The sequence below is a fragment of the Loxodonta africana genome, chromosome 13 (assembly GCF_030014295.1).
Source record: "Loxodonta africana isolate mLoxAfr1 chromosome 13, mLoxAfr1.hap2, whole genome shotgun sequence".
Lineage (NCBI taxonomy): Eukaryota > Metazoa > Chordata > Mammalia > Proboscidea > Elephantidae > Loxodonta > Loxodonta africana.
Window position 1 is genome coordinate 41,773,062 of NC_087354.1, and position 27,994 is coordinate 41,801,055.

Consider the following 27,994-nt stretch of genomic DNA (forward strand, 5'->3'; position numbering starts at 1 on the left):
CTGCTCTCTGCCTTCATTTGCATCTTGTCCCACCCTCTAGGCTGGGGTCCAGGGACCAGGAGGGGAGCCAGCCAGGGCTCCAGCTCTCAGGAGAGGCACCCTCAGCCCCTTACCAAACTTCAACTTCCTGGTCCTCACCCCACACCCTGAAGGAGCCAGAAGCCAGGCGGGGCCCTTCTTGGCTATCCGTGGGTCTGGATTGTGTTTAAAGGACTAATTTCCGCCTTGTGGGGGTGAGTTATCTCCTTGTGAAATCAAGTTGGAGAAACAAAAAGGTTTTACCAGTGAGACGCAAGTTGCCTCCTTCATGGAAACCCCAGAAGGAACGGACAGGCCCCCGTCCCTGCCTCCGCCCCCAGCCCGGCCCCAGCAGTCTCCTTGGGCTGCCAGAACGCTGGACTTGTAGGGGGCACTGCAGATGTGGTAGGCAGGTGTGGAAGCTTTCGGGCAGGCGCTGGAGTAGGTATGTGTGTGTAGCCAGGTGTGGGGGAAAGGGGACCCTCCTGGCCACACCCTTCAGGGACTGGGGAACCAATGGCACTGGCACCCTCTCCCCTGGGAGGGGGGCTTTAAAGTCAATGACTGTGGTGTGTTCCTATCATTGATGCCCAAAGGGGCCAGAGAGGGGCAGGGTGGGACTGAGGGGTGGTCTTGAAGGAGCCCGAACAAAGGGGCTTTGGGTTGGACCCTGAAAGTGAGGGAGCGGGGGCACCCAGCTGGGAGGGCCAGGCTGGACCTTGCTGAGCCCGCCCCGCAGCCCGCCCACCCTTTCATCTCTGCAACTCTTTCCTCTTTGTCATCCCTTGGGAGTGTGTTTGTGAGTGCATCCCGGTGGGCTTGGATAGAGGAAGGAGTGAGGGTCTCAGTGGGCGGCTCAGATTTGCCAAACCTTCTTTGAAAATCTCCTCTGGGCAAAGACCTGTTGGACAGATAGATGCTCCAGCCAGAGCCCCGAAGACCCCAAAGGGGGTACAGTTAGCTTCTGCAGGACTGGGCGAAATTGGGCAGGAAGGGACGGGAGGAGATACGAGAAGTCCGTCCCCTCCTCCGGTGCCAGCCTGCCCAGGCCCTCACTCTCAGACAGGCTTTTCCCAGGCAGCTAAAAGCAAGAAAGTAACCTTTAGGATTAACAAAAACATTTCTTTGTTTAGGTTTTTTTTTTTTTTTAAGCCTTTTTTCACATCTGTAGTGGCTTTTTTTCTTTTGTCTGGGCGTCAAAGGCAAAGGTACGAGAGAATGTCGTCCCAGGCAGCCGGAAACCAGACCTCTGGGGCCACAGAGGACTACTCTTATGGCAGCTGGTACATCGACGAGCCCCCAGGGGGTGAGGAGCCCAAGCCTGAGAGGTAAGTGTGGGAGCCCTGGACCAGTCTGCTCATAGAGTGGGGTGTGGCAGAGGTCACAGATCGGGGAAGTAGACTCTGAGCATAGGCTCCTAAGATGGGCTCTCTAGCCCAGATCTGCTCCTTGTGTGCTGTGTGACTCTGAGCAAATCACAACCTCTCTGGGCTTCAGTCTCCTACTAAATGTTCAGTCTGTTAAATGGAAACAGCCCTTGCACTGCTGTTAAGATGCTTGAGGTGGGGACCTAGGCCAGGCTGGTCGCCTCAAAACAACCCGTGTGCTACGTTAAAATACAGATTCCTGGGCCCTATCCTTGAAGATATGGATTTAGCAGGTCTGGGTGGGGCCCTGCTGGCTGTCTTTTGAGCTAATCCTTGGGTGATTCTGGCCTGTCACCAGGTTGAAGGAGCTCTGGTGAGTGGTCGAGGGAAGTCGTGCCTGGCCTTCAAGTGGTTACTGGTCTCTGTGGTGACCATGTGGGGTGTGGTGTTTGCAAGGGTCAGGTTCTCTGGGCAGGCAGAGAAGGGAGGGAGAGGCAGAGAACCTTCAGAATAAATCCTGGTGGGGGCTCATTGAGGAAACACACCCACCCCTGTTGTCTTTGGATAGATGAGTAGGTCCTGTTCTCCGCCTGGAGGAGGGAGGGAGGCAGCCTCAGCCCACCCCAGAGCGGCCCATGCTTGCCCAGACCCTTTCCATCTTTGTTTAGTCTGGGCCTCTCTGTGGCCCCCACTGGCTACCAAAGACTGTTGCCAGTGGGGGACCCAGAACTCAGTTCTTCCCCTGTTGTTCCTGGCCCTGGCCCCATCTCCTGCCTCGCTCCTCTGTCAGAGGGTTTGGGGAACGAGAAAGGTAAGGTTGGGGAGTTGCCAAGCCAGATGTGTGCACATCTGTTCTTCATCAACAACCGACACTGGGGAAGGAAAAATGCTCTCGTGTCTCCTCAGGGGCTGGGGCTGCAGCCTGGGCAGTCTCGGGTCACCTGCAGGGACAGGGGCCCCACCCAGGCTTGGGGCAAGGAGGTGGTGTTTGGAGGACTCGAGGTTCAGACCACCTGGAAAGCAGCTGCCAGCAACAAGGGCGTGCCCCTCACTCCCTTCCGGCTGACCTAGAGAGCCTGTGGGCCCCCATGCCCCTGCTGTGTGCATGTTGAGGGCAGGGTAGCAGGCGGGGGAGGAACCCAAGAAAGGCCAGGAGGCAGACCCTGACAGTTTAAGACCCTGATCTTGTCCTTGAGAGCCTCAGGGCCTGGGCACTGGCTGGGGGCCAAGTGCCTGCAGCCAGCTCTGTGCTGGGGTATTTAGATATAAAACTGGTCTCAGAATAAAGCTGCGTGCATGGCGGGGACCAGGGGACAGCGGGAAGCTAGGTGGTAGGGTGTGCTGCTGCTAATGTGGTGGCATCTGGGATTGGCAGATCCCTTTCTCCCGCTGAGGTCCCTGGGTAGCACAAATGATTTGTGCTCCACTACTAATCTAAAGGTTGCTGGTTCGAATCCACCCAGTAGTGCCACGGAAGAAAGGCCTAGTGATCTGCTTCCATAAAGATTACAGCCAAGAAAACCCTATGTGTAACACATGGGGTCGCCATGAGTTGAAATCAACTCAACAGCATTGGGTTTGGGGTTTTGGACTTTTCCCACTGCAGGCCATGCCACCTTTCAGGATGAAGAGGTTTTTTTCTGAGTCTACATACTTAGCCAAACCAAGTAGGGCCATTTGCCCCAGGGCCAAAGGTGGGGGCAGGAAACTGGGAGCTCAGGGGAATCCCAAGGAAGTGAATGAACTTGGGTTCACCTCTCCCTGCATGAGTCAGCCACCCCAGGGAAACGGTGCATCGATACTTTGGGGAGCCCCAGACAGCGGCTTCTTCTGTGCCTCAGTGTGTACCAGTGTGGCTCAGGCAGGAGCTGGGGCTGGTGGGCACTGAGACTGTGGCTAGGATGGACTCAGGTGTCCCTGCCAAACCAGGACCTGGTTGATGAGGTTGGCTGGGTTGGAATGTGTCATTCTGGGGTCTCCTGTGAGTGTGGGATTGCCCTATGTGAGCAGAGTTGGCCTTTTCTTACCCCCAAGAGTCCCTCTGGCCAGAGGGTATGTGCCCAGCCCTTTAGCACCCACCTGTGATACCTGTGCTCATTGGATATCCACTTACCACCAATGCCAAGCTTCCCATCCAGAGCCTGGGGACACAAATACACCTGTGGCCACTGTCACTCACCTCCCCACTACTTCAAAGGGCTGCCTGGGAAGGTGGAATTGAGGGCTTCCCTCACCACCTGCCCTCCTACCATGTGGGCTAATGCCAGGGTGTTCTGCAGGCCCTTTTACAGTGGATGGGGAGGACATCAGGAAGCAGGGCTCCAGCCCTCTCAGCACCTCTGCCCACAGACAGCCCCAACCCAGATGGTCAGCCTTTCCCTCTCACCCATAGCAGAGCACTTCTGGAGGGGCCCTCCCCAGGCTCCTGCTCAGAGCCAGCTTCTAGGAACAGCTGTCTTGGCTCCTTATCTGGTGTCCTTACCACTCAGACTCAGGCACTCGTCATCACCCTGCAGTTGGTCTCTGCACCGCCCCAAGGTGCCCAAGATCAAGCCTCAGGTTCCCTGGGCTACCTAAGACTCTGGTCCTTACCCCTCCTCTTGGGATGAGGCCCAGATCCTACAATCACCCCAAAAAGCCCCTTCCCTCAGCTCCTCCACATTGAGGCATGTAAATTCTTCTTCCTAAGTGTCTCTGAAATACAGCCTGGCCTTTCCATTCCCCAGCAGTTATTTATATTGAACCAATTGAAACTGCGGATATTCGACTGGACTTACAGAAATGGCACTTTTGTATCATTCAACTTAGTATCTTCCTTCATACACCCCTTACCTCTCACCTCAGCTAGTGCAACAGCTTCCTCCTGGCTGGTCCCCATTCCGCCTGTCTTCACAGGGGCAGAGCCATGGTGGTGTGCTGGCTAAGGTCATCGGTTCGAACCAGCAGCTGCTCTGAGGGAGGAAGATGTGGCAGTCTGCTTCCATAAAGATTTACAGCTTTAGAGATCCTATGGGGCAGTTCTACTCTGTCCTTTAGGGTCGCTATGAGTCAGAATCAACTCAAAAGCAACGGGTTCCACAGGGGCAGCACAGAAAAGTGGTTAGGAATGTAGGTGCTGAAGCCAGACTACCTTCTTGGTTCAAATCCTGGCTCTTCTGCTTTTCTAGCTGTGCAATCTGGGCAAGATACTTAATCTCTCTGAGTCTTGGTCTCCTTGTCTACAGAAAACCAAACCGAAACCAAACCCGTTGCCATCAAGTCAGTTCTGATCATGACAACCCTATGTGTTACAGACTAGAACAGCTCCATAGGATTTTCTTGGCCATAATCTTTATGGAAGCAGTTCTCCAGGCCTTTCTTTTGCAGTGCTGTTGGGTGGGTTCAACCTGCCAAACTTGAGGTTAATAGTGGAGTGCAAACTGCTTGCAACACCCAGGAACCTCCCTTGTCTACATAAAGCTATCTTTCAAGCTCCAGTCAAATACCACCTCCTCTGACTCCTTGCCTGAGGTCTCTCCCTCTAGCACCCGCCTGCTCCGGCCTCTGCTAGGCTGGCAGGTGCACACCATTCTCCCTGAGGTGTCATTCTTTGTTATCTGTGTCTTCACCATCTTGCCTGTCCCACAGCATAAAACATGGGTCCATGACCTATAGCCAAACATTTGTTCATTGAACAAGTGTGTGGAGGGGTCAGATGAGGGACCCCAGATGGTACAGAAAGGGCCGGAGTTACCCTCAGATGAGGCCTGGAGGGAATCCATGGGGTGAAAGTAGCTCCTGGTTTGGGGCGAGGGTTCTCAGAAATAGGTTTAGTGGATCCAGGGCAGTTTGCAGAGTCCCTGCCCTGGCAGGCTCTGGCTGGGCCCTGGGATCCGGGGTCAAGGAGGGCCTAATCACGTGAGGAGGTGGGGGCTGAGAAGGGCTGTTCTGAATGCTTATGGGGGACAGGGGCTGTGCCTCTCCCACACCCCGCCCTGCCCACCAGAGTGAGAGACTTCAGTGTTAGAACTGGGAGTGGGCAGCCCGAGCTCAGACTGTTGGGACCCAATCCTCTGCACAGCCCCTGCTGTACCCCTGAGCACAGTTCCATTCAGGAAGAGGGCAGCTCTGCCCTGGCCAAGAAGGTGCACAGGACGGAATTATTCTCCCCCTCCGCCCCGAGGACAAGCCCGTGGGACCAGATTCTTTCCTGCGTCTCATCCCTCTGGGATTTCCCAAGCACTCAGGGGAGACTGGGCTGTGCCAGCAGAGGGTCCCTGAGCTCTGCTCTCGCCTTTGAAGATGAACCCTTGGGATTCCCCTTTCCATGCAGCAGGAGGGTGCCCAGGAGGGTGAGCTGAGCCTCCTGGGCTGAGAGGGCCCAGCTGTAGCACAGGGCTTCCTCTCAGGACCTTCCTGGCCCCACCAGACCTCGACTGGGTGACCACACTGGTATCCTCCCACTGGCAGTCCCAGACTCCAGCTGGGCAAACTCAGAGGTCTACCCCTCCCTACAGACCCAGTCTGGTCTGCTTTCCAAGGCCCAGGTCCACTCCTGAGCTCAAGGCAGCGCTATTGCCCAAACCCTTCCTCATGTCACTTGACCCAGCTGCCCAACCCCTTCCTCTTGGCACATGACCCAGCTGGGGAAGTTGAGGCCTTCATTGCCCTCATTGATCTCTTTATCTCCACCATGGCCCTGCCTCTATGCTCAGCTAAGGCGAGAGCAGGACCTCTGCCAGGCCATAGGGAGCATTTGTGGTAATTAGAAAAAGGGACTCCCCCTGTAGGTGCAGCGTGGTCTAGATTTCAAACCCCACTCGCTCCCTTGGCTGGGCATCCTTGTGCAGTACACAACCTGCCCAATTGTACACAGAGGCCCTTAAGGAGAGAGAAACAGGAAAAGAAAAGACATAAGTCCTGGGGGCCATGGAAGGTCATTCTAGTCAAGAGCATGACCAATCTCAGATACCAGCAATGAGTAGAGGGCAAGATCATAGGACCAAACTCTTGATTGGTTGGCCCAGCCACAGTTCTGAGGAGAGGCCTGTGAGTCCTGGAATAGAAAGGGGTGAAGTGGGCCTTGAATTATAGGTAGTATCTGAGTGAGCAGGAAGAGGGGCATAGGCTAAGCTTGCCCATTCTAGACAGGCCCATCCATGCACATCTTTCTCCCACGTCTCCCCATCTAACCCCAGAGCCGGGGACACCATAGGCTTGCAAGGGCCTCAGGATGGCCCTGAGGAGGCAGAACTGGGCAGGCTTGTGTGGGACAGGCCAGAGGGCTGAGGGGGGTAGTTGGTGAAGCCCCAGTGTAGACAGCCTTGCATCTCAGACCTGGGCTGTACACCCAGGGGCCCTGACCCAGGCCTGACCCTACCTTTGCTCGCTCTGCAGGCCTGTGTCCTTGTGCCAGACCAGCATACCGCCCAGTCTCTCCCACGCCTGCCTGGCCTCGCTGTCGGTGAGTCCAACCTGGCTGCAACCTGCTGCAATGATCAGAGGGCACCCCAGCCTGCTGGAGCTGGTCCAGGGAGGCCCTGGGAGCCCAGAATGTGGGAGGGGGGATCTGGGAATCCTCCCAGGTGGGGTCCCAAACCAGGATGCGGTCCAAGCCCAACCTCCCAGACTTCTGTCACCTCTTTGCCAGCCCCTAAGATGCCACATGAGTATGTACCAGGGGGGAAGGGGTGTCTGGGGACTGAGACCTTTGGGGTAAGGCCTGGGCACACCAAGCCCTCTCCTGTGCTCTCCCGGCAGGTCCTTGTGCTGCTGCTGCTGGCCGTGCTGGTGAGGCGCCGCCAGCTGTGGCCCCGCTGCGGGCACGGCAGGCCCGGGTTGCCCAGGTAGGTGCTGTGGCCGGGGCAGCCCCACTCAGGGGCCCAGCTGACTGGGACCACTCTCAGAGGGTGGGTTATTTGTTAGGTACCTTGAAGCCAGCTCTGGTCTCAGTGACACCCCCACCTCTCTTAGCCTGGGGGATCTCTCCATTCCCACCCCCATCTCCAGGTTTAGTCAAGACCCCCTGAGGATGGAGGGGGGGCACTCAGCTCCACCTGCTTCAGTTGTCCAGAACATGAGGAGAGAGGGTTCCATCCTAGACCCCAGGAAATGTGAGCCCATCAGGGCCTAGCTCCAGGACACAGCTCCTAAGATTGTCAGTGTCTGGACAGGCCATGGCCATGCCAATGTCATTTTGACCTTGGTTTCCCTTGTGGGTGTCACCTGGACCCCGGTGCTTAAAGGCAGATTCATGGGGACTTTCAGCCCCTATGAGTGGAACTTTCTCCCCTCGTCTCCTTCAGCCCTGTAACCCCAGAGCCTGGCATGGGGATGACCCTGAGGAGATGGGACTGGGCAGGCTTGTGTGCAGCAGGCCAGAGAGTTGAGGGAGGCAGCAGATGGGGCCCCATGTAGATAGCTTTACACCCCAGAGCCATGCTGTGCACCCAGAGGGGTTCTGCCCTCTGGTGTATGGGGAACCATCTTGGGATCTTTGCCTCACCCACTGGCCCAGGAAAGAACTTGCCCTGCCTGGGTAGGACTTTGGGCCTGGAGGGAGAACAAAGCAGGGCTGAACTCTTAGGATGCCAGGGCAAGCTGGGATGCAGGAGCAGAAGGTCTGAGTCTCCCCGCCTCCCCCAAGCCCAGAGGAGCAATGCCTGGGACAGCTGTGCCTGCTGTCTGCCTCTTCCCCGGGGCCACACCCAGCCCAGGGGCAGCAGCTGTTGCATAAGGATATTGCGACTCACTGAACTCTCTGAAGGTTTGCCAGCCCAGACAGATTAGTGTGGAGGCGGCTATTTCCTGGCACTTCCAGGGTGGGCGGAGGGAGCAGTGATTGGGCATGCTCCCACTGTGTGTGTGAATGTGTGTTGGGGTGAGGGCTTCCCCAGTCACTTTTCCACAGGGCCCCATGACTGTTATATAGGACACTTTACAAATCTTTGCGGAATGAATGAAAGGACCTCAGTTTCCCCATCTGGAAAGTGGGGCTAACTCTACCTCCCCAGGTTATGGAGCATGGCCTGGGGGTACAGGGGCTGAGCACCCTCCTCCTGCCCTGTCCCTGCTTCCGCTTCAGCCCTGTGGATTTCTTGGCTGAGGACAAGTCCCGGACGGTGCCCACTGCTGTCTTCATGGTCCTCTTCAGCTCCTTGTGCTTGCTGCTCCCCGATGAGGACCCGCTGCCCTTCCTGACCCTCATCTGGACACCCAGCCAAGGTACCAGGGCTGCTGGGTGGGAAACCCTGAGCATTGGGGCAGGCATCCTCTGCAAGTGAGCAGAGCAGCCCCCATCCCATGTCATGAGAGGCCACTGAGACGATGTTGCCCCTTTCCACTCCCCGACCATCCACCATGATGCCTGAAATCTCCCCATTATTGATCCCAGCTGTTGCATCAATTGCCATTTCCAGTTTTTTTTCTGTTACTGTACAAACCCCACTCCCAGGAGGGAGGGATCTCTGTCATTCATGGGGACAGGCTAAGTCCCCGAGAGTACGTAGCCCTGTGTGAGCATGAAGGATGGTAGGGAGGGAGACAGGGAGGGAACCCTGAGGAATTACATCTTGACTCAAGGGAGGTGATGATGAAAAGGACAGCTGCCTTCAGGTGGGGCCACTGCCTTGGGGCCGGACCCCCATGAGACCATCCAGTCCTCATAAAAACAAAACAAAACAAAAAAAAACCCAGTGCCATCGAGTCGATTCCAACTCATAGCAACCCTATAGGACAGAGTAGAACTGCCCCATAGCGTTTCCAAGGAGCGCCTGGCAGATTTGAACTGCTGACCCTTTGGTTAGCAGCCGTAGCACTTAACCACTACGCCCTGCAAAGGATAGATCCAAAGCCAAAAAAACCCAAACCTGTTGCCATTAAGTTGATTCCAACTCATAGTGACCCTATAGGACAGAGTAGAACTGCTCCATAGGGTTTCCAAGGAGAGCTGGTGGATTCAAATTTGCCGGTCTTCTGGTTAGCAGCCGAGCTCTTAACCACTGTGCTACCAGGGCTCCAAAGTAAGAATATGAGCCCCATTTTACAGGGGAGGGAACTGAAGGTCAGAGAGGGAACAATGCTAAAGTGGGAGCTTAATTTACTGAGCATTTACTCAGGCACTATTCTAAGCACTGTACATATATCCTCTCATTTAGCTTTCCCTAATTAAGGAGCCAGAAACCCTGGTGGCGTAGTGGTTAACAGCTACAGCTGCTAACCAAAACGTTGGCAGTTCGAATTCACCAGACGCTCCTTGGAAACCCTATGGGGCAGTTCTACTCTGTCCCATAGGGTTGCTATGAGCCTTAATAGACTGGATGAGCAACGAGGTAATTAAGGAGCCCTGGTGGCCCAACAGTTAAGCGCTTGGCTGCTAACTGAAAGGTTGGTGGTTAGAACCCACCAGCAGCTCCATGGGAGAAAGACCTGATGATCTGCTCCCATGAAGACTACAGTCTAGAAAACGCTATGGGGCAGCTCTACTCTGTCATATAGGGCTGCTATCAACTTAATGGCACCTACCAAGAACATACTATTGTCTCTGGGTGGTGTACGTGGTTAATATACTTGACTGCTAACCAAAAGGTTGGAGGTTGAAGTTCATCCAGAAGCGTCTGGGAAGAAAAGTACTAGCAAACTGCGTCTGAAAAGTCAGCCGTTCGAAACCCTGTGGAGCACAGTTCTACTCTGACCCACATGGGCTCTCCGTTAGCTGGAATCGACTCCATGGCAACTGGTGATGTACTATTATTATTCTCATTTTCCAAGAGGTAATTCATCCGAGATCACAGAGCTGATATTATCTGAGTCTGGATTTGAACCCAGAGATCTTGCCCACTGAACCAGCTGAGACAGTTGGAATATGGAGACAGGAGAGAGGCCTGGGTGGGCTGGACCCAGGCCCCATGTCTGCCCTTCACCTTCATGTACTCCTGTCCATCTTGCCTTCCAGGGCCCTGGAAGATGCTGGCTTTGCTCTATTACCCAGCCCTCTACTACCCTCTGGCCGCCTGTGCCACAGCCAGGCATGGAGCTGCGTACCTCCTTGGAAGCTTACTGTCCTGGGCCCACTTTGGAGTCCAGGTCTGGCAGAGAGTGGAGTGTCCCCAGACACCCAAGGTAACCACTGGCTCATGATGGCTTGGGGTGGAGGGACATGCAGACAAGCCTGCTTAAGGCCAGTGGCTCCTTTTATCTCTGTTTATGTGATGGGCTTCTCTACTACATTCCATTGGGCACAGGATTTAGTCCTTTAAAAAACATGCCCATTCCTAAGCTAGGCCTCCTTATGGGAGAGGTCAAGGACAAGGCAGCTGGGCCCTGCCCTGAGGAGCTTCCAGTCTAGGAGGGAGGAGGAAGGGGATAAGTGGGCAGAGAATAAGCAAGAGGAAGCCTGGAATCCTCCCCCCACCCCCTTACTGATTCTCCAGCCTGCTTTGGGCAGGTTGGAGTAGGTGGAAGTGAAGAGAGAGGGAGGACAGCCAGAGCTGAGCTGGGGGATGGTCTCAGAGGACTAAAAGCAGATTATCAGAACCTGGTGCACTAGCGGCTGGCTGGAGGTGTGAAGCTGCCCAGGCTAGAGCCTAAAGGGCGTAGTGTTGGCTTCAGAGCCAGACAACCTGAGTTTGAATCCAGTTTTACCACTTCATTCATTCATTTACCCATTCACTTATTTGACAAGCATTTTTAAAGCACATGCCCTGTATCTGACACATTTCTAGGCACCGGGGATACAGCTGTGAGCAAGTCCCTGGCCTCCCAAAGCTGTCATTCCAGAAAGGGAGACACAATAAATACACAAATAAGCAGCTATACCAAATGATGTCAAATGGTGATAAGTGCTTCGAGAAAAACATGTCACCTTTCTGAGACTCAGTCTCCCCACTTATAAATAGGTTGATAACACCAGTTTCTCCAGGGTGGAGGTAAAGATTTGGTGGTTCCTTTGACAGCAAGCACTTGGTTTCTACCACTTAGAACCTGACACATGCTAAGCTCTAGAGAAAAACATTGAATTAACGAGTAAACGAATGACTATGTAAGGGGCCCAGCCTCAGGAAGGCCTCAGCCCTGGGAGGTAGGACATCCACTTCCCTGATGCACAGGTCGAAGACAGTACAGAGGCAATATTAGGCCTTTGTCTAATTTCCAGGGGCCTGTGTCCAAAAGCTCCAGGGATATAGGAACATAGAAAGCAGGTGTCCCTTGTTTCAGGCCTCTGCCCGGTCCCTGGGAGTAGGGTGTAGGGAATTACATAACCTCCTCCCTTTTGGCTCCTCTAAGGTCATAGGCAGTGGGGTCCAGGAGCCTGGGGAAAGGGTGAGCACACCTGCAGGGCCTGAGATGGGAAGCAGCTATGTTGTGCTGTGTGGTCCAGGGTGGAGGGCAACAGAACCAGAACCGTTCCCACAGCGCCCAGACCATCCTCAGGCCCTTCACAGAGCCCAGTGTGAGGTGAGAAGGGAAACGGACCCTGGTCCTTGGTGAGGGGAGGAAGGCAGAAGGTAGGTCTGTCTGGGTGCCTGTCTGTCTGTTTATCTAGATCTACAAGTACTACTCCCTGCTGGCCTCCCTGCCTCTCCTTCTGGGCCTGGGATTCCTGAGCCTCTGGTACCCAGTGCAGCTGGTGAAAAGCTTCAGCCACAGGGCAGCAGCAGACTCTGAGGTAAAGGGGCAGGGCTGGGATGGGCTCCTACTCAGCACCCAAAGATGCGCTCTACTCCTCTGTGTCTCTTGGTCCTATACATTCTCGATGTAGGGCCTAGCACATAGTAGGTGCTCAGAAACTGTTTGCTGAATCACTGAGTGACTGGTTGGTCCTCCCCCTATGCCAGGCAAAGGCTGGCCCAGTCCCCGGGAACTGGGCTGTATGGACAGTAGGAGCTCAACAAAGGAGAATTGGGTCACAAGACAGGAAAGTGGTAGCTCTGTCTCTGAAACACTTAGGATCCAGCTGGGGAAATGAGACAGGTCAGGGGCCTTGTGCCAATAGGAGCCAAATCTGCAGATATTGAAATGCTTCAGGAGTACCCGGGGCAGAAGAGTGTTAGGAATCAACACTAGGTTGGATGCAGTTGAATGTCAGATAAAAGGGGGCTCTGGGAAAAGTGAAGCAGGCTGGGAGGGCTTCCTGGATGAGGTAGGCTTTAGCAGGACCCCAAAGAATAGGGAGAATCTGGAGTGGGGAGAGAATAAGGGCAAGGCATTGCAGGCATAGGAAAGAGCATTAGTAAAGCGGCAGAGATGAATCTGTGTCTGTTTTGTTCAAGACCCGGCAGGTCTTAGTCATAAGTGATACTCAGAAAATATTTTCAAATTTTTGGATAGATAGTAGATGGAGAAATGAAGGGAGGGAGGGAGGGAGGGAGGGTTGGATGGATGGTTGGATGGATGGATAGAGTGGATGGCTGAGTATATCATGGTGAGATAGGGTTCTTACAAGGTATTTCAATCTTATTAAGAAGCCTTCTGAGCACCTACTATGTGTCAGGCACAGGTGTTACAGACTCAGAGCTGACCTCCAGGAGCTCCCACTTCGGTGGAGGAGATAGGTGCAGCACCAGCTATTTACGGTGCGAGGCAAGAGTGCAATAGGGGATCATCCAAATGCCATGGGAACGCAGATGGAGGCAGGGCCAAATAACTTTTCCTGGTGAGAGCAGAGAAAGAAAAAAACTCCACAGAGGCCCTCAGAGGGTGAGAGGGTAAGACTCAAGACAAGTCGCAGACACAGATGCAAAAGGATTTGTTACTTTTCAGATAGGGAATGTGAGGAAAGGCCTCTAAGAGGGTGGGATCTAGGACAGAGAGCAGATGTGCAGGGGAGAGTACTCAGTTGTAGATGTGCCAGGTGTGAGGGGTTAGGTGATACTCCTGTGGAGGTGTCCAATGGACAGCTGGACCACAGGTCCAGAGCTCAGGAGAGGGGCCAGGACTGAGTCTTAACTTGGGTGTCATCAGGCTAAAGCTAGAGAGTGAGCAAGATCACCCAGGCGATGGAGAGGGAGGAGAGAAGAGGCTGGGGTGGACTCAGGTGCTCATGGGGCAGACCTGGGTCACATCTGGGCTCTCTGGTCCAAGAAGACCTGCCTGACTCTTGGCTTGGCTCTCACATGGTAGGTGAACAGGGTTCTAAGTATTTGTCCCTCACAGCCCTCCTGATACACCCACTCCTTTGGGGAAATCTCACTGTCCCCTCATGTTTCAGCTGGTCCAGAAGAGGGGAGTGGCTCTCCTTGGGATACACAGTGTGCTAGGGACGTCTCTACCTCTTCTTTCTCCCAGGGGTAGTCTCTTCCTCACCTCTTCCTCCACTGCATGCCTTTCTCCTGAGTCATGAGAGGAATAAAACCCTCTTTGGCCCTTGGGCAAAGAGGTTTAGGCCTCAAAGGACCCAGTCAAGCTTTGAGTTGACCCACACCCGTCCAAGATGCCAGGGTTGCCATGGCAACAGGTGACGAGCCTCTCTGTGTTCCCCCAGTGATCTGGAGCAGGGGCTCACCCCATCTTGCCAGGAGCCTCAGCCACTTTGCAGGCAGCTTAAAGCCTGGAATGTGGCTTAGACAAATCCGATCACCCTTGTGATCTCCCTTGAGTATTAGTAGAAGAGACCTGGGGTTTCTGACCTGGAATGGCCCTCTCCTGTATCCTGGTCAGGAATGTACCAGGCCAGAGGACTGAGAGGGAAGCAATAAGAGGATATGACTGAATAAAGCAGGAGAGAGTTGGAGATAGGCCCCAGGAAGAACTTCAATAGGAAAGTGGCTGATCTTGCATTCGTGGAGATGAGAAGGGCAGCTTTGAGGAGCCCAGGTCTCATCTACATAGCTCAGCACCTCTCTGCACTCTGTTACCTCCACAGCCAAGTGGCCTTTACGGAATACCAACTGCGTGCCCACTATCACCCTGAGCTGGGGCCGCAGAGGTGGCTCCAGGCAGGCCACATCTGCTCATCTGTTTGTCTCCACAGGTGCTGCAGAGCAGCTACTCTGAGGAGTATCTGAGGTACCTCCTTCGCAGGAAGAAGTTGCAAAGCAGGTGAGGCCCCAGGTATACACTTGGTGGGTCATTTGGGAGGCTAGCACTGGGCAGCGTGGCAGGGGCAGAGAGTGGGAATAAGCCAGGCTCTGGGGCTTGGCCTCAAGGCAGGGGCTTCTCCTGAGGACCCCCACCTGCCTGGGTTTCTCTGCAGCTCCCACACCTCCAAGCATGGCTTCCTGTCCCAGGCCTGGATCTGCTTCAGACACCATATCTACACCCCGCAGCAAGGTATGGGATGGGAAGCTGAGGCCAGTGGTGGCAGGTGACCCCGCCCCTCCCTTGGGCCAAACAGGTGCAATGGAGGGCAGCTCTGGCATCCTACCTCCTAGCACCCTTGTCATCAGAAAGGACAACCCTCAGTTTGGATCAAGAAGAAGCCCTGGGCTGGCCTTGGTTGTCCAGGGTCCCGTGAACCCTGGCTCTTTTCCTGGGCCCCTGGGAGGGATGGAAACCCCTCGTCTGGGTGGTGCTGGGGTTCACCATGCCTGTTCTTTTGAGGGCTGCAGGATTCCGACTCCCCCTGAAACTGGTGCTTTCGGCCGCCCTGACAGTGACCGCCATTTACCAGGTATGTCCTGCATTCTGTAGTGCCATCTGCCTCTGAACCCTAGCCTCTGACCCACAGCCTGGGGCAGCTCGGGCCCAACTCAGTGCTCCAAAGCCCCGTGCACAGTCCTCCAGCTGCTTCTGGCCATCTTGGGAAAGGTGACCCACCCAGAAAGAGAGGAGTTAACTCTTGTTGGGCTCATATAGTGAGTCAGGGCATGAGTTTTGGGATCACATAAACAGGGATTTAAATCCCAGCTCCATTGTTTACCTCCTGTGTGACCTTTGGCAAGTTACTCAACCTCTCTGAACTTTCAGCTAATCTGTAAAATGGGGGAACAGAAATACCTTCCTCCTTGGGTAGTTTAGAATATTTAGTGAGATAATATATGTTTGGTAAATACCTTCTCCCCCTACCCCAAAAAACTCTGAGAAATAGGTAGAATTTTTATCCATTTTACAGATAGGAAATTGAGGCTCAGATAGGTGACTCTGAATTAGCCAAGTTCCTAGAGCTAGTAGTATCTAGGGTAGCCAAAATTTCAGTCCAGATCTGTCTAGCTTCAATGCCCACCCCCACATATAGGACATGGCTTCCTCCAACATGGAGAAATTGAAAATATTATATTATATACTCAGTTTTATATTTCGTTATTTAATTTTACAAACACACACACAATTGTGCTGCTTAAAAGTACGTCTTTGGCTCATTATGCAAAAGTCATGCCTGTTTGTTTGTAACCTGCTGCTGAGAGGCCTGAGGCTCTGAGCACCAACTCTGACATGGGCACGTGGCTGCAGGCAGCATGCTGTTGTCAGCTCAGCAAACACTTCCTGGGATGGTAGTGCCAGGGGCGAGCACAGGTAGACCCTGGCGCCCTCATTCTAGGGCTCTTCCAGGTGGCCCTGCTGCTGTTGGTGGGCGTGGTTCCCACCATCCAGAAGGTGAGGGCAGGCATCACCGCGGACGTCTCCTACTTGCTGGCCGGCTTTGGGATCGTGCTCTCAGAGGACAGGCAGGAGGTGGTGGAGCTGGTGAAGCACCACCTGTGGGCACTGGAAGGTGAGGCCTCATGGGAGTCTCAGAGGGCCCACTGCTGCGAGGACTGGGAGCCAGAATCCCCCAGCTCAGTTCCAGCCTGCCACCAATATACTGGGTACCACTGGGCACACCCCTTCCCTCTCTGGGCCTTGATTGCCACATTTTCAAATTGGGACGGTTGGAGCTTCCAGTTGCCAATTTCTGAGACCTGAAGAGATAGTCCCAGCCAGCCCTCTAGCCGTTGTCAGCTTTTGTGGCTTCTCCCACCACCACCCTGAACGTCTTTGGCTGACTCCCCTGATGTGGAGATGGGGAAGGCAATGGTACAAGTGAGCTGAGGGGACAGGACTTGGGACCTTTGCTGAGGGTGGGAAAGGAGGATCCTTGTGGCAGGTGGGTGGGGTTGGGGAGGGTGGATGCTTCCTTTTCCCCAATCCCTGTCCTCTCTGGCCATCTCCTCTCTCCTTTCTTCCCCTGACACTGAGCCTTCAAGCCAGGGAATCATACCAACTTTCCATTCCATGATCTGATGCCTTCTGCAGCCCTGCTAGGGAACACCCACCTACCAGACCCTCCCAACAACCCTGTGGAGGAGACTGAGAATTGATTGCACTTGACATATGGAGATGGACTTGGCTGAGGTTGCACAGCAGGTCAGAAGTAGGGCCAAGAGAAGAACTCAAATCTCCCGATGCCTAAGCCAGAGCACTGTCCACCACCTTGAGACAAAGCTTTGCAACTTGGGGGTTCCAGGCTGGTGTGGGCTGAAGTGGCCATGAGGGGCAGAAGCAGCAGCATCCTGACTTCTGAAGAGTAATATGTGATGGTCGGAGCTTAGGCTGCCAGTATTACTGATCTGTAGCTGCACCTGACTGTTAACGTCATCCTTTACCCACAGACCTAGCCATGTGGGGAATGAAGAGGCGCAGGGTGTGGGGGAGGGGGGCAAGGTGTGTGCAGTGACTGCTCCCTTCCATGACCACCACCCCTACCACCTTCCTGAGCTCTTTAGTTCCCATACCAGAAGCTGCCCTGGAAATGCTACCACAGCCCACAAGCTGGGCAAGTGACAAGGTGGGCTGAAAATGATATCTCTGGAGATGTTTCAAGCTGGCTGCCACCTGGGCCATAGGTAGGAGCAAACACAGCCCATGTCAGTCCACCTCCAAACCCAGACCCTTGCTCACAGCAGCCCTGCTAAGTTGTGAATCATCGAGCCCCTCTCACAGAGCAGGAAATCAAGGCTCAGAGGCAGGAAGTGACAGGTCTAGGGCAAATGAATTCTGCTTCCGTTCCTCACGCCTCACACGTACAGTCACATGTTGCAGTTCCCAAGCCCAAATGCTTCCAATTTGGATTTTCTTGGATGCAGGGACCAAACAGGGCAGCATTTCCTCTCCTAGTTTGCAGATGAGGAAAACTGAGGCCCAGGAGCATTAGAGATATGCCCAAAGTCATTCATTGAGCCAGGGGTGAAACTGAGATTGGCTCTAGGCTTGGGAGTCCTTTGGTCTGTTCTTAGTCTTCTGAGCTCTAAGAGCCCTCCACCAGGGCTGCCCACCTGGCTTCTGGACCACAAGCCTGGTATCATTCACAAAAGTTCGGACTCTGAATCAAGCAGACTAGATTAGAATTCCTGCTCTGACACTTATAAGCTGTGTGAATTTGGGCAAGCCACTTCACCCCTCTGGACCTCAATTTCCCTACCTGCAAAAAATGGTTAGGCCTTTCTTGGGTGTTGAAGCTACAAAGACAACCTTGTCATTGAGGCCCTCAATCGGGTGGGGGGACAGGTCTAGCCACAAAGCAGGGTTGGGCCTGGAGCTGGGAGATGTTGAAGGCTGGTGAAGCAGGGTACCAGAGGAGGCAAAGAGTTGGTAGATGTAATGGGCACCATGATTCGGAGAGACTTGAGTTTGGAGCAAACTGAGGGAAAGAAAAATAGGAGGCAGACAGATGGAGATCAAAGGTTGCCCAATGGCCATGAGGTCTTGCTAACCCCTTGCTTCACCCCTGCATCAACCTATGCACTCACCCAGCCACACTCAGCATGCAGGCCCCTCACCTGCTGGCAGAAAATTGTCCAGAGTGCACCTTCACTGCAGGTGAGCTGGCTCCGGAAGAGGCAAACTGAGCAGGGCAGAACTGTGCATGCCCAGCTTCTTTTCCCAACCTTACTTTTCAGAAAAGTGCCCTCCCCTGCCATTGGGGAGTGAGCCAGGGGCCAGCAGAGAGGTCCCTAGGTTTCTGCAGTAGTGGTTCTCAACCCTGGCGGCACCTGAGGATCATCTGGGAGATTTTCAAAAGCCCCAGTGCTCAAGCCCCAGCCCAGACCTACTGAATCCAAAATCCTGAGGGTGTGGTCGAGCATCTGTGACTGAACAAGCCTTTCAGATGTGTCTGATGCGAGTCACAGTTTGGGAATCACTGGCTAGACAGTGTTGCTTGGTTGACTAATTTTCATCAGTTGCTGATTGAAATAAATGATTACGGCTCTGCCTTCAGGAAAGCCCCCAGTGCAGTAGTTCTCAACCCTGGCTGCACAATGGAATCACTAGGGGAGCGTTCACAAAACCTGAGGCCTGGGAACCACCCCCCGAGATTCTGATTTCATTGGCCTAGGGTATAGCCTGGGCAATGGGGAGCTTTTAAAGCCTCCCTGCCCAGGTGATCCTAAGTTGCTGCCTATGCCGAGGTCCACTACTCTAGCACCTCTGTTGTTGTTGTTAGGTGCCGTGGAGTCAGTTCCAACTCATAGCGACCCCATGCACAACAGAATGAAACACTGCCTGGCCCTGTGCCATCCTTACAATCATTGCTATGCTTGAGCTCATTGTTGCAGCCATATAGCTATATATATAGTACCTGTAAAAAATAGTACCTGTAGCTATATGGAAATAGCACTTGTCTTGTCCACGTGTGTTTGATCTCCCCCATCCCAAGTTTCTGGTGGGGACCCAGGAACAAGGAACACTTCCCTGGGCCGACTGATGAGGTCAGGGTGCAGGTGCCCTGGGCTCACACTAGATCTACTTGGAAATGGTTGCACATTGCCTCCATCACTTCCTAGCAGTGTGGCTGCTGAGTCAGGCCCTCTCACTGAGCCTCAACTTCCTCATATGCCCAATGGGAACAATTCCTGTGCCCTGACCTTGAGGAATTGCTATGCGGGTCCAGAGAAAGGCTAGAGTGGATGTAGGGTGGGAGGGCTGCAGCCCCATACCCCTGCTGTGCGGAAACACCCATTCTTTCCCGGCTTCTGGGGACACAGCAGACTCATAACCCATGGGCATAGCCAGAAGGTGCGATGTTGGGAAGGGGGATCTCCACTCCGGAGGAGATGGGTAGCAGGGCTGCCTCCCTCGTTCGGATGGACAGAGCCCACCAATGTGGTCTGGTGTCATTTGTGGGATGGAGTCTCACACAGCAATGCAAGGAGCAAAACCAGGATGAGGGCCAGGTCTGCAGGCTCAGAGCTGTCCTCTCCTTACTGTGATCACCATATGTCACAGGAAAGGATGGGGGCAGCTGAGGTCCGAGCAGTTCAGGAGGTCTCTGCTCAGAGTGGGGTGTAGGGCAGGGGCAAGTCCATGCAGGCATGATCCTGGTGACAGTTGGAGACTCCTGAAAACCCTCCAGGTCCTGGCAGGCCACTTTGCTCCCTCTCCACCCCTGCAGTTTGCTACGTCTCAGCTCTGGTCCTGTCTTGCTCACTCACCTTCCTCGTCCAGATTCGCTCACTGGTGATGCACAGGTTAGTGGCAGGCTCTGACCCATCTGGTGTGGAGGTGGAGGGTGGGAGGAAGAAGTCAGAGTCCTATAGGCCCCTGACCCAGGAGGACCTGTGGGCTGGAGGGAGGGTCTCTGCAGCCCCAGGTTGTCCCTGAGCCCACCTGAGCTTTGCTGCATTGGGGGGTGGAGAAGGTGGTCCTGTTGCCTTAGGGGGTGGTCCTGTACAGTTGAAGAAATGTCTGTGAGTGATATAGGGTGTGATGACTCAGGGCTGCCATGTGGAGTTTGTGCTCTGACGAGGGACCCCCGGTGGGCTGAATTCCACAAGGAAGGCAGCCTGGGGAAGCTGGGAGTAGAAGGAGAGGTAGGAGATGGGGGAAGGGGGTTAAAGGCAGGAGACACAAGGTGGGCAAGAGCAGATGGCTGGGCTGAACCTGACATGTGGGAAGGTGGGTGAGGAGGTGGTCTGGCTGGTGCCAGGGTGGTGGAGAGATTGCTCTAGGGCATTGGATGCCATACCGCCTTGCTTGCCTGTTGATGGTGAGCAAAGAGGAGCATGAGGGATGCCAAGCCGACGAGGAGCAGGTAGGTGAGAAGGGGAGGTCCAAGCACTTGTCAGGGAACTGGCCCACATGCCCTGAGCCTTTGACGTGCTTCAGAGTTCTTGCCCAGGGATCTCAGCCTGGCATTCAAGCCCCACTCCTCCCACCCCCAACTCCCTGCAAACCTCCTGCCTGCAACCTCGCGTCCTGCCCTGGTGGCCGAGCTGTGTGTCACTTTCCATTCCCGCTGTTGTTTCTCTGTTTTTTGACTTGACTCCCAAGAATCCCTTCACACACACACACACACACACACACACAAACACACGGCAGCCTACTCTTATTCACCTTTTAAGATGCTGCCCAGGGTCACCTCCAGGAAGCCCTCCCAGACCCATCAGGTTGGGTTAGTGGGAAGCCCTTGGCTTCTTGGCAGTGGGTTGTAATTAGACTAGGAGTTTGGCCAGAAGCTGGCCCGGAGGAGGAATTTTGGGAGTGTATGTTGTTCGCCAAGGTCCCTACTTCCCTTGTTTTGCCCCAGGGCCAACCTGCAAGCTCTGTACCGAGGGGCTGCCCTGGACCTGGGCTCCCAAGCTCAGAGCCCCCACCCCTCTCGCCAGGCCATATTCTGTTGGATGAGCTTCAGTGCCTACCAGACTGCCTTCACTTGCCTTGGTGAGCCCTCCATGCCCACGCCACCCTGCCTCAGTCCGGCCCCACCTCAGACTCTGGCCCCAGTGTGAGAGGGGAGCCGAGCTCAGCAGCTCTGGGCTGACCCCAGGGTCCCTAGCTGTGCTGCCCAGAGCAGAGGGATCTGCCCTGCCTTTCCTGCCCTCAGGTTAGGGAGTGCATGTACCCTCAGAGAATAGATACTCCTCACATAGGGTATGGCCCTGGGTGCCATTAGGCATTTACATGAAGGGCGGACCAAGGGCTGGGAGTTGCAAGTGCAAGGAGACACATTCCAGCCTGCCTAAGGGAGGGCTGTGCCACAATGTACTGTCTCAAGACATAATGAGATCCCTGACACTGGGGGTATACAAGCAGGATTCAGTGGCCATTGCTGGAACAGCAAAGGGCTTCCTGCCCTAAGGGGCTGGACCAGATGATCTTCAAAGACCCCTCTCCTAGCCCCGAGTTTCTGAATCTCCTCTTGGCCATGGCAGGAGACATGAGGCGCTGGGGTCCAGGTCATGGGCCCCCTTTCTCTCCTTGCTGGTTCCTTCAGTTCTCACATCACTGGGGAAGGAGGAGGAAGTTGATAAAGGAGTAGAGAACTAAAAGCACTAAAGGACTAAATTATGTCTAAAAGTCATAATTTCTTTGGTAGACTTTATACCCAAAAGGGGCCCTGGTGGCGCAGTGGTTAAGTGTTTGGCTGCTAACTGAAAGGTCAGCAGTTTGAACTAACCAGACATTCCACAGGAGAAAGATGTGGCAGTCTGATTCTGTAAAAATTACAGCCCAGGAAACCCTATGGGGCAGTTCTACTCTGTCCAACAGGGTAGCTATGAGTCAGAATCGACTCGACGGCACGTAACAACAACATACCCAAACCCTTTTGTACACATTATCCCAGTAAGCAATTAGCCAGTTGTTTCAACAGGCATTCTCCTGCACCTGCCATGTGCCAGGCTCTGGCCTGTAGGAATGCAAATATTAGTTGAAAATACAGTCCTATCCCCAAGGGCCCAGGAACACTTGAGGGAAAATAATGTTTGCAAAGCACTTTGTGGTTTTCAAAGAGTCATCATAGACATTATCTCACCGGATCCTCACAACAGTCCTCTGAGGTTGGTACCACTATCCCCATTTTACAGAGGAAGAAACTGAGGCTCGGGGAGGTAAAGTAACTTACTCAAGTGGCACAGCTAGGCAGTGGTAGAGTAGGGATCTGAAGCCATGTCTGCCTGATTCCAAAGCCCTCGGGGCCCTGGGTGGCAGGGACAGCCAGGCCCCCCAGAGCCTGATGCCTGTCCCCCTGTTACCTCTGCCCTGGGGCAGGACTCCTGGTGCAGCAAACCATCTTCTTCTTGGGGACCATGGCCCTCGCTTTCCTGGTGTTTGTGCCTGTGCTCCATGGCAGGAACCTCCTGCTCCTCCGAGCCCTGGAGTCCTCATGGTGAGTGGGGCAAGGGACAGAGGGCTCCAGAACCCCTTCTCAGAGGCCTGCTAACAGTGACTACTCTCCCTAACCCCACTCCCAGGCCCTTTTGGCTGACCTTGGCCCTGGCTGTGACTCTGCAGAACATGGCGGCCCACTGGGCCTTCCTGGAGACTCACCACGGATGCCCAGAGCTGACCAACCGGTGAGGTGGCTCCTGGGCTGTGGCTTCCTCTGGCCCTCAGTCTCTTCTCCATGTCTCTCTCACTCTTTGTGCCCTTCTCCTTCCATTGCCATCCCCTCCTTTTCTCTATTAGGGAGCCCAGCAGGTAGTAGAGACAGTTTGCCTTCCTCGCAGAGAAAAAGGGCACTTCAGTATACCTGTCATGAGGCCAGTCATAGCCCCATGAGTTTTTTCTGCTTTAGGGGTCAGTGCAGCTCTCCCCTGGATCCTCTGTCCCCTCCAAAGCCATGTGCCCCCTCAGTGTGCAGGCAGTCTGTTTGTGTGTCAGGTGGAGGCTGTGGGAGAGAGAACTCTGGCCCCAGGAGGGACTCAAGAGTTAGAGGACAAGAAACCCAGTGGAGGGAGGTGGGAGACACATGGGTCCCAGAAAGATTCAAGTGCACCTTCACTTACATCCTAGCCCTCCACTAGATAGCCTTGGCTAAGTCATTCACTCTCTCCGAGCTTCATTATCCCCTTCTTTTGAAGGGGGTGACATGACCTGTCTTGCAGTGGGTGGGGAGGGCCAGCTGGGTGGAGAGAGAAGGCCCAGCACAGGGCGGGGTGCACAGCGGTGCTGTGGGCATCTCATGTGATATGATACTGACTCTGGGGTGGGGCGCCTCAGCCTGTCTGCTCTCCCTACCCCAGGCGACAGGGACGGGTTAACCAGTAAGCAAGGTACACACAGGGTTCCAGTAAGCAAGGCAAGCACGGGCTTAATTATGCTTACTTACTTTTTACTCATCTGTAGTGCATGATTTCACGTGCGTTTCACCACATCCTTGATATGGTGAGAAACAGGTGAAATTGTGCACTCCAGATGAGCAAGTAAGCAGAAGTAAGCCCGTGCCTACCTTGCTGACTGGGTCATCTGGCCCTGCCAGGCGAGCTCTCTTTGCTGTCGTCTTCCTTCTCTTCCCCATCAACGTGCTGGTGGGCACCACGGTGGCCACCTGGCGAGTGCTCCTCTCTGCCCTCCACAATGCCATCCACCTTAGCCAGATGGACCTCAGCCTGCTGCCGCCTAAGGCCGCCACTTTTGACCCCGGTAAGGTCACTGGGCAGGGGCAAGGGCTGGAGGTTGCGGCAGGCTGTCCAAGCAGTAGAGGAGAGCCTGTCTGAACCCAGCTCTGGGGTGTGCGTCCCTGGGAGGGAGGAAAGGGAGAGTGTGGGTGCTCACACTGTGAAGTCCTGCAGAGTAGACCAATGCATAGCAACCCTATGGATCTTAGAAACAGTGCTCAGTGGAAAAGGGAAAATGGAATGAGACAGGTGACATACTCCCACTTAAGTAAAACACATATATACCAAACGGCAATGCGCATTGTGCAGGAACTAGACCCAAATAAGTACAGCTGGACAGCTCTGCATGTGGGGGTGGGGCGGGGTGGCACTCAGCGTGGTGGCACTCAGCGTGGTGAGTGGAAGTTGCGTGGGGCAGACAGACCTGAATGTCACCTTCAGCCCCTCCTAGCCCATGCACACCCCTTCTCTGAGGCCTGGCCTCCTCAACTGTAAAATGGTATGTGTTCATGGCTCAGCACCTCTCCTGAGGCTGTTTGGGGGAAGAAAACATGAAGCGATCGGTTGAAATGTGGTTTGGCCAAAGTTGTGACGGGATCCCATGCAAGCTAGTAGCTCGATTAACTTTGTGGGAAGGAAGGAGTGTGTAGTGTGTGCTGTGTGCTCGGAGCAGGCCATGTGTCCTGTATCTGTGTGTGCATATTCCCAGGAGTCTCTCCCGATGTCAAGTGAAAGCGTGCACCAGCTCTAGGGGGACACTGCCTGTGCAGCACATGGTGTCTGTAGTGATGGTGCACATGCTCTGTGTGTCAAAGGCTGCGCATGACCGTGTGCCCAGGCGCCAGGAGTCTTTGTGCCAGCCGCCCTGAGCATCCGGCATTCTGTGTGTCGGCCTGTGACGTGCGTGTCCACAGGGTGCTCGTGTGCAGAGCGGGGAGTGAGTGTGTGTCCCGGTACCCGTGTGAGTGGTGCAGCAGGAGTCCAAAGGCGCTGTGTGCCCGCGTGGGGGTCTGTGTGTGAGGCATGTACCTCTCCTCAGATGATGTCTGTGTGTATGGCAGCATGTGCTGTGCTGTGTGAGATTTCTCCTGCCAAAGAGTATTTCAGAGATGAAGGCAAATTTTAAAATTTGTAATGAACTTATTTGAGTGGGATCAAACGATCCATGAATAGGGCAGTAGCCAAACTAAAAGTGCAAAGTAGCTCTGCAGACGGGAAAGATGTCAATGGTTTGTATAGCAGAAACAAGGAAGTAGAGACTTCATTGAGGTTTGACATTCGTCAAAACAGGGATAAAGACGTTCAAATAACGGCAGTCATAAATGTGGTCTATTGGTGATCATGTGATCTCTATGGCCCATGGCAAGGACAACTTTAGGCATAGCACGCTTTGCGGGTCACCAAAAACCCGTTGCCATCTTGATTCCGACTCATAGCGACCGTATAGGACCGGGTAGAACTGCCACATAGAGTTTCCAAAGAGCGCCTGGAGGATTCAAACTGCCAATATGTTGGTCAGCAACTGTAGCACTTAACCACTACGCCACCAGGGTTTCCTGGCAGGTCACAAGGGGCAAAAAAACCCAAAGTCTGTTAGTTACTTCTGAGCAGGTTATTTCCTTAAGAGCTTGGGTGCTTTCAATCTTTCAGTCGTTAGGCTCCAGCAAGTCTGGAGGGTATAATTTTTATTTTTACACTCTGTAGAGTGTGTACAAGGAGCCCTGGTAGTGCAACAGTTAAGCACTTGGCTGCTAATCGAAAGGTTGGCAGTTCTAATTTACCCAGTTGCTCTGAGGGAGAAAGACCTGTTGCCGTTGAGTTGACTCCGACTCATAGCGACCCTATAGGACAGAGTAGAACTGCCCCACAGGGTTTCCAGGGAACAGCTGGTGGATTTGAACTGCTGACATTTTGGTTAGCAGCTCTAGTTCTTAACAGACCAAGCGATTTGCTCCTGTAAAGATTACAGCCTAGGAAACCCTATGGGGCAGTTCTACTCTCTCACATGGGGTCACTAGGAGTTGGAATTGACTCCACGGCACCTAACAACAAGAACATAGTGTGTGCTGTGTGCGGCTGTGGCTTGTGTGAGTTTGAACGGGCTGTAGCAGGCACACGTGTGGTGCGCTCCGAGCATGTCCGAATGTGCCCACGTGCAGTGAATTCGCCCTGTCGGTATGTTTGTATGAAGACTGTGTGGTGTAGTCCCTGTGTGTGTGTTGGGGGGCAGTGTCTCCAGGCTTCTGGCCGGCTGGTGGCCCCTCCTCCCCCAGCACTGCCCTTCCCTACCCACCCAGGCTACCACACATACCGAAACTTCTTGAAGATTGAGGTCAGCCAGTCACACCCGGCTGTGACAGCCTTCTGCACCCTGCTTCTACGAGGGCGGACGCCCCAGCCCCAGCTCCCAGCACGCCCCCAGGACAGCCTCAGAGCCGGGGAGGAAGAAGAAGGTGCACCCTTCCTCCTGGGAGGGGATTGAGCCTACCTAGCTTCTCCCAGGAAGGAGGCCACCCCCCTCCCCCAACACACACTGGGAACAAGTGCCAGGAAAATTCTCACTTCCTCTCTCCCTTGGCTGCCTGTGGTTGCCCCTCCTGGTTTGGTCTCAGGGTAATTTTTTCCATGATAGGAACACACACACACATACGCACACAGAAAATTAAATGGATGATTTGCTAAGGGGCTTGGTCACCCTCACCACTTCCCTGGACCAGCCGCTCCCTCTCAGTGAGATAGCCCTTCTGCTCAGCTGCCCAGGAAGTGTGGGAGACACTAAGCCAGCTCCAGGGCCTTGCTCCTCCACAGACTTCATGCCCCCCTCTTCTGTCTGCCACCCTTCGGTCAGTGTCCCCAGTCCTTTACAAACGCCCCTCCGCATCCTCACACTTCCGAGAATCTCCAATCTATGAGCCAGCACCTGGAACCCACACCCCACCACCTGCTCCCACCCTACGCATGGGATTGCCAGGCTCTGTTTGGGCCCAGGTCCCCGGGAGGCCTGGCTGGGTGTATTGAATGACTCACAGAAGGTCTCTCCCTTACAGGAATGCAGTTGCTACAGACCAAAGACCCCACCATCAAGGGAGCAGGGCCCAGGGCCAGCCACGGCAGGGCCCGCTGGGGTCTAGCCTACACGCTGCTCCACAACCCAGCCCTGCAGGCCTTCCGGAAGCCAGCCCTGTCAGAGGCCTGGACCAACGGCACCCAGCCCTGAGGGCAGGGGAGGCCAAGCCACCCTGGCCTTGTCTGTGGAGAGGGGGCGCTCTCCTCCTGCCATCCCACTCCCTGCTCTCGAGGCTTGGCAGCCCCTCCACTTAGCTCCAGCTCTGCTGATAGGTCCCCACAGAGCACAGCCCAGAGCAGCCCTCTCAGAGGTCACCATGGTTGGATACAGGCCTGCACTATGAGCCTCGGGAGGGTTCTGATCTGCCCCTTGGCCTCAGGAGAGTCTGCAACAACTCTGGAGAAGCAGTTGGAGGTTTAGGCCCAAGGTCTGGAAGCCAATGGGGCCAGGGTGGTCTTGGTGTCGGGGGAGGAAAGGGAAGGGGGGGCCCGACCACATCCAGGCCCCTCCCCACCCTGGCTCCTCCTCGCAGAGCCTCACTGGAACCCACTCCTGAAGAAAGTTGGTGATTTGGGGCCTGGACAGCCTCAAATTCCAGCTCAGCTGTACCTCGGGCGGACCTCACCACCATGGGACGGAATATGGCTTCCTTCTCCTCCCCACTTCCCTCCCCTTCTCTGGGAAATGGCTGGAAGGCTCCTGGGCATCCTGGCTTGCTAGGCGGGCCCAGAAGGAAGCCGTGAGTCCTGCTGGGCAGCAAGTCACACCTCAACCCAGGCCCCACACCAAGCTGTCCACACTTGAGAGCCAGATATTTTTTGTAGTTTTTCTACCTTTAGATACTATGAAAGAGGTTAGTGTGTTCCCTGTAATAAACTTGTCCCTGAAAAACAGCTCTCCTTATGGGGGAGGTTGTGTGGGGTGTGGGGAGGGAACACCAGCATGCACCATGCACTTATGGGGTTTGGGGGGGTTGCGGGTACTCTGGGCACATGCTGGCTGGGTGCTGGGTGGGGGGCAGAGTAGAATCCATGTCACACCCTCTGGCTGGAGAAGAGGCTGGGATCCTATGCCCACCCCTGTGTGGTATGGATGTTGGCTCCAGAAATAGGACTTACTTTGGGTCCTAAAGAAGGGGCCGGGTTGGGGGAGGAGAGGTGTAGTTGGAAGGACAATGGGGCAGCCCTGTGGACAAAGGTAGGGTGGGCCATTCAGGGAGCAGAGAGGGGCTGTCCTAACGGGAGTGCACCAAGCATGCAGGGGAGGCAGCTAAGGAGGATAGAGACAGATTGGGGGCCCCTTCCTCTGCT

The 27,994-nt window shown here is 54.6% G+C and overlaps 1 protein-coding gene across 1 annotated transcript; it reads left to right on the forward strand.

Moving 5' to 3' along the window:
• Nucleotides 1-1,236: 1,236 nt before the first annotated feature.
• Nucleotides 1,237-27,577, forward strand: STRA6 (signaling receptor and transporter of retinol STRA6). The gene is made up of 17 exons (XM_023552904.2): nucleotides 1,237-1,346; nucleotides 6,762-6,828; nucleotides 7,125-7,210; nucleotides 8,449-8,588; nucleotides 10,318-10,484; nucleotides 11,908-12,030; nucleotides 14,335-14,402; nucleotides 14,557-14,633; nucleotides 14,912-14,973; nucleotides 15,852-16,014; nucleotides 19,672-19,747; nucleotides 20,806-20,939; nucleotides 22,269-22,386; nucleotides 22,472-22,573; nucleotides 23,479-23,642; nucleotides 25,915-26,070; nucleotides 26,665-27,577. Exons 1-17 carry the CDS (start codon nucleotides 1,237-1,239, stop codon nucleotides 26,832-26,834), a joined length of 1,983 nt encoding a protein of 660 aa, XP_023408672.2. The 3' UTR covers nucleotides 26,835-27,577.
• Nucleotides 27,578-27,994: the final 417 nt, after the last annotated feature.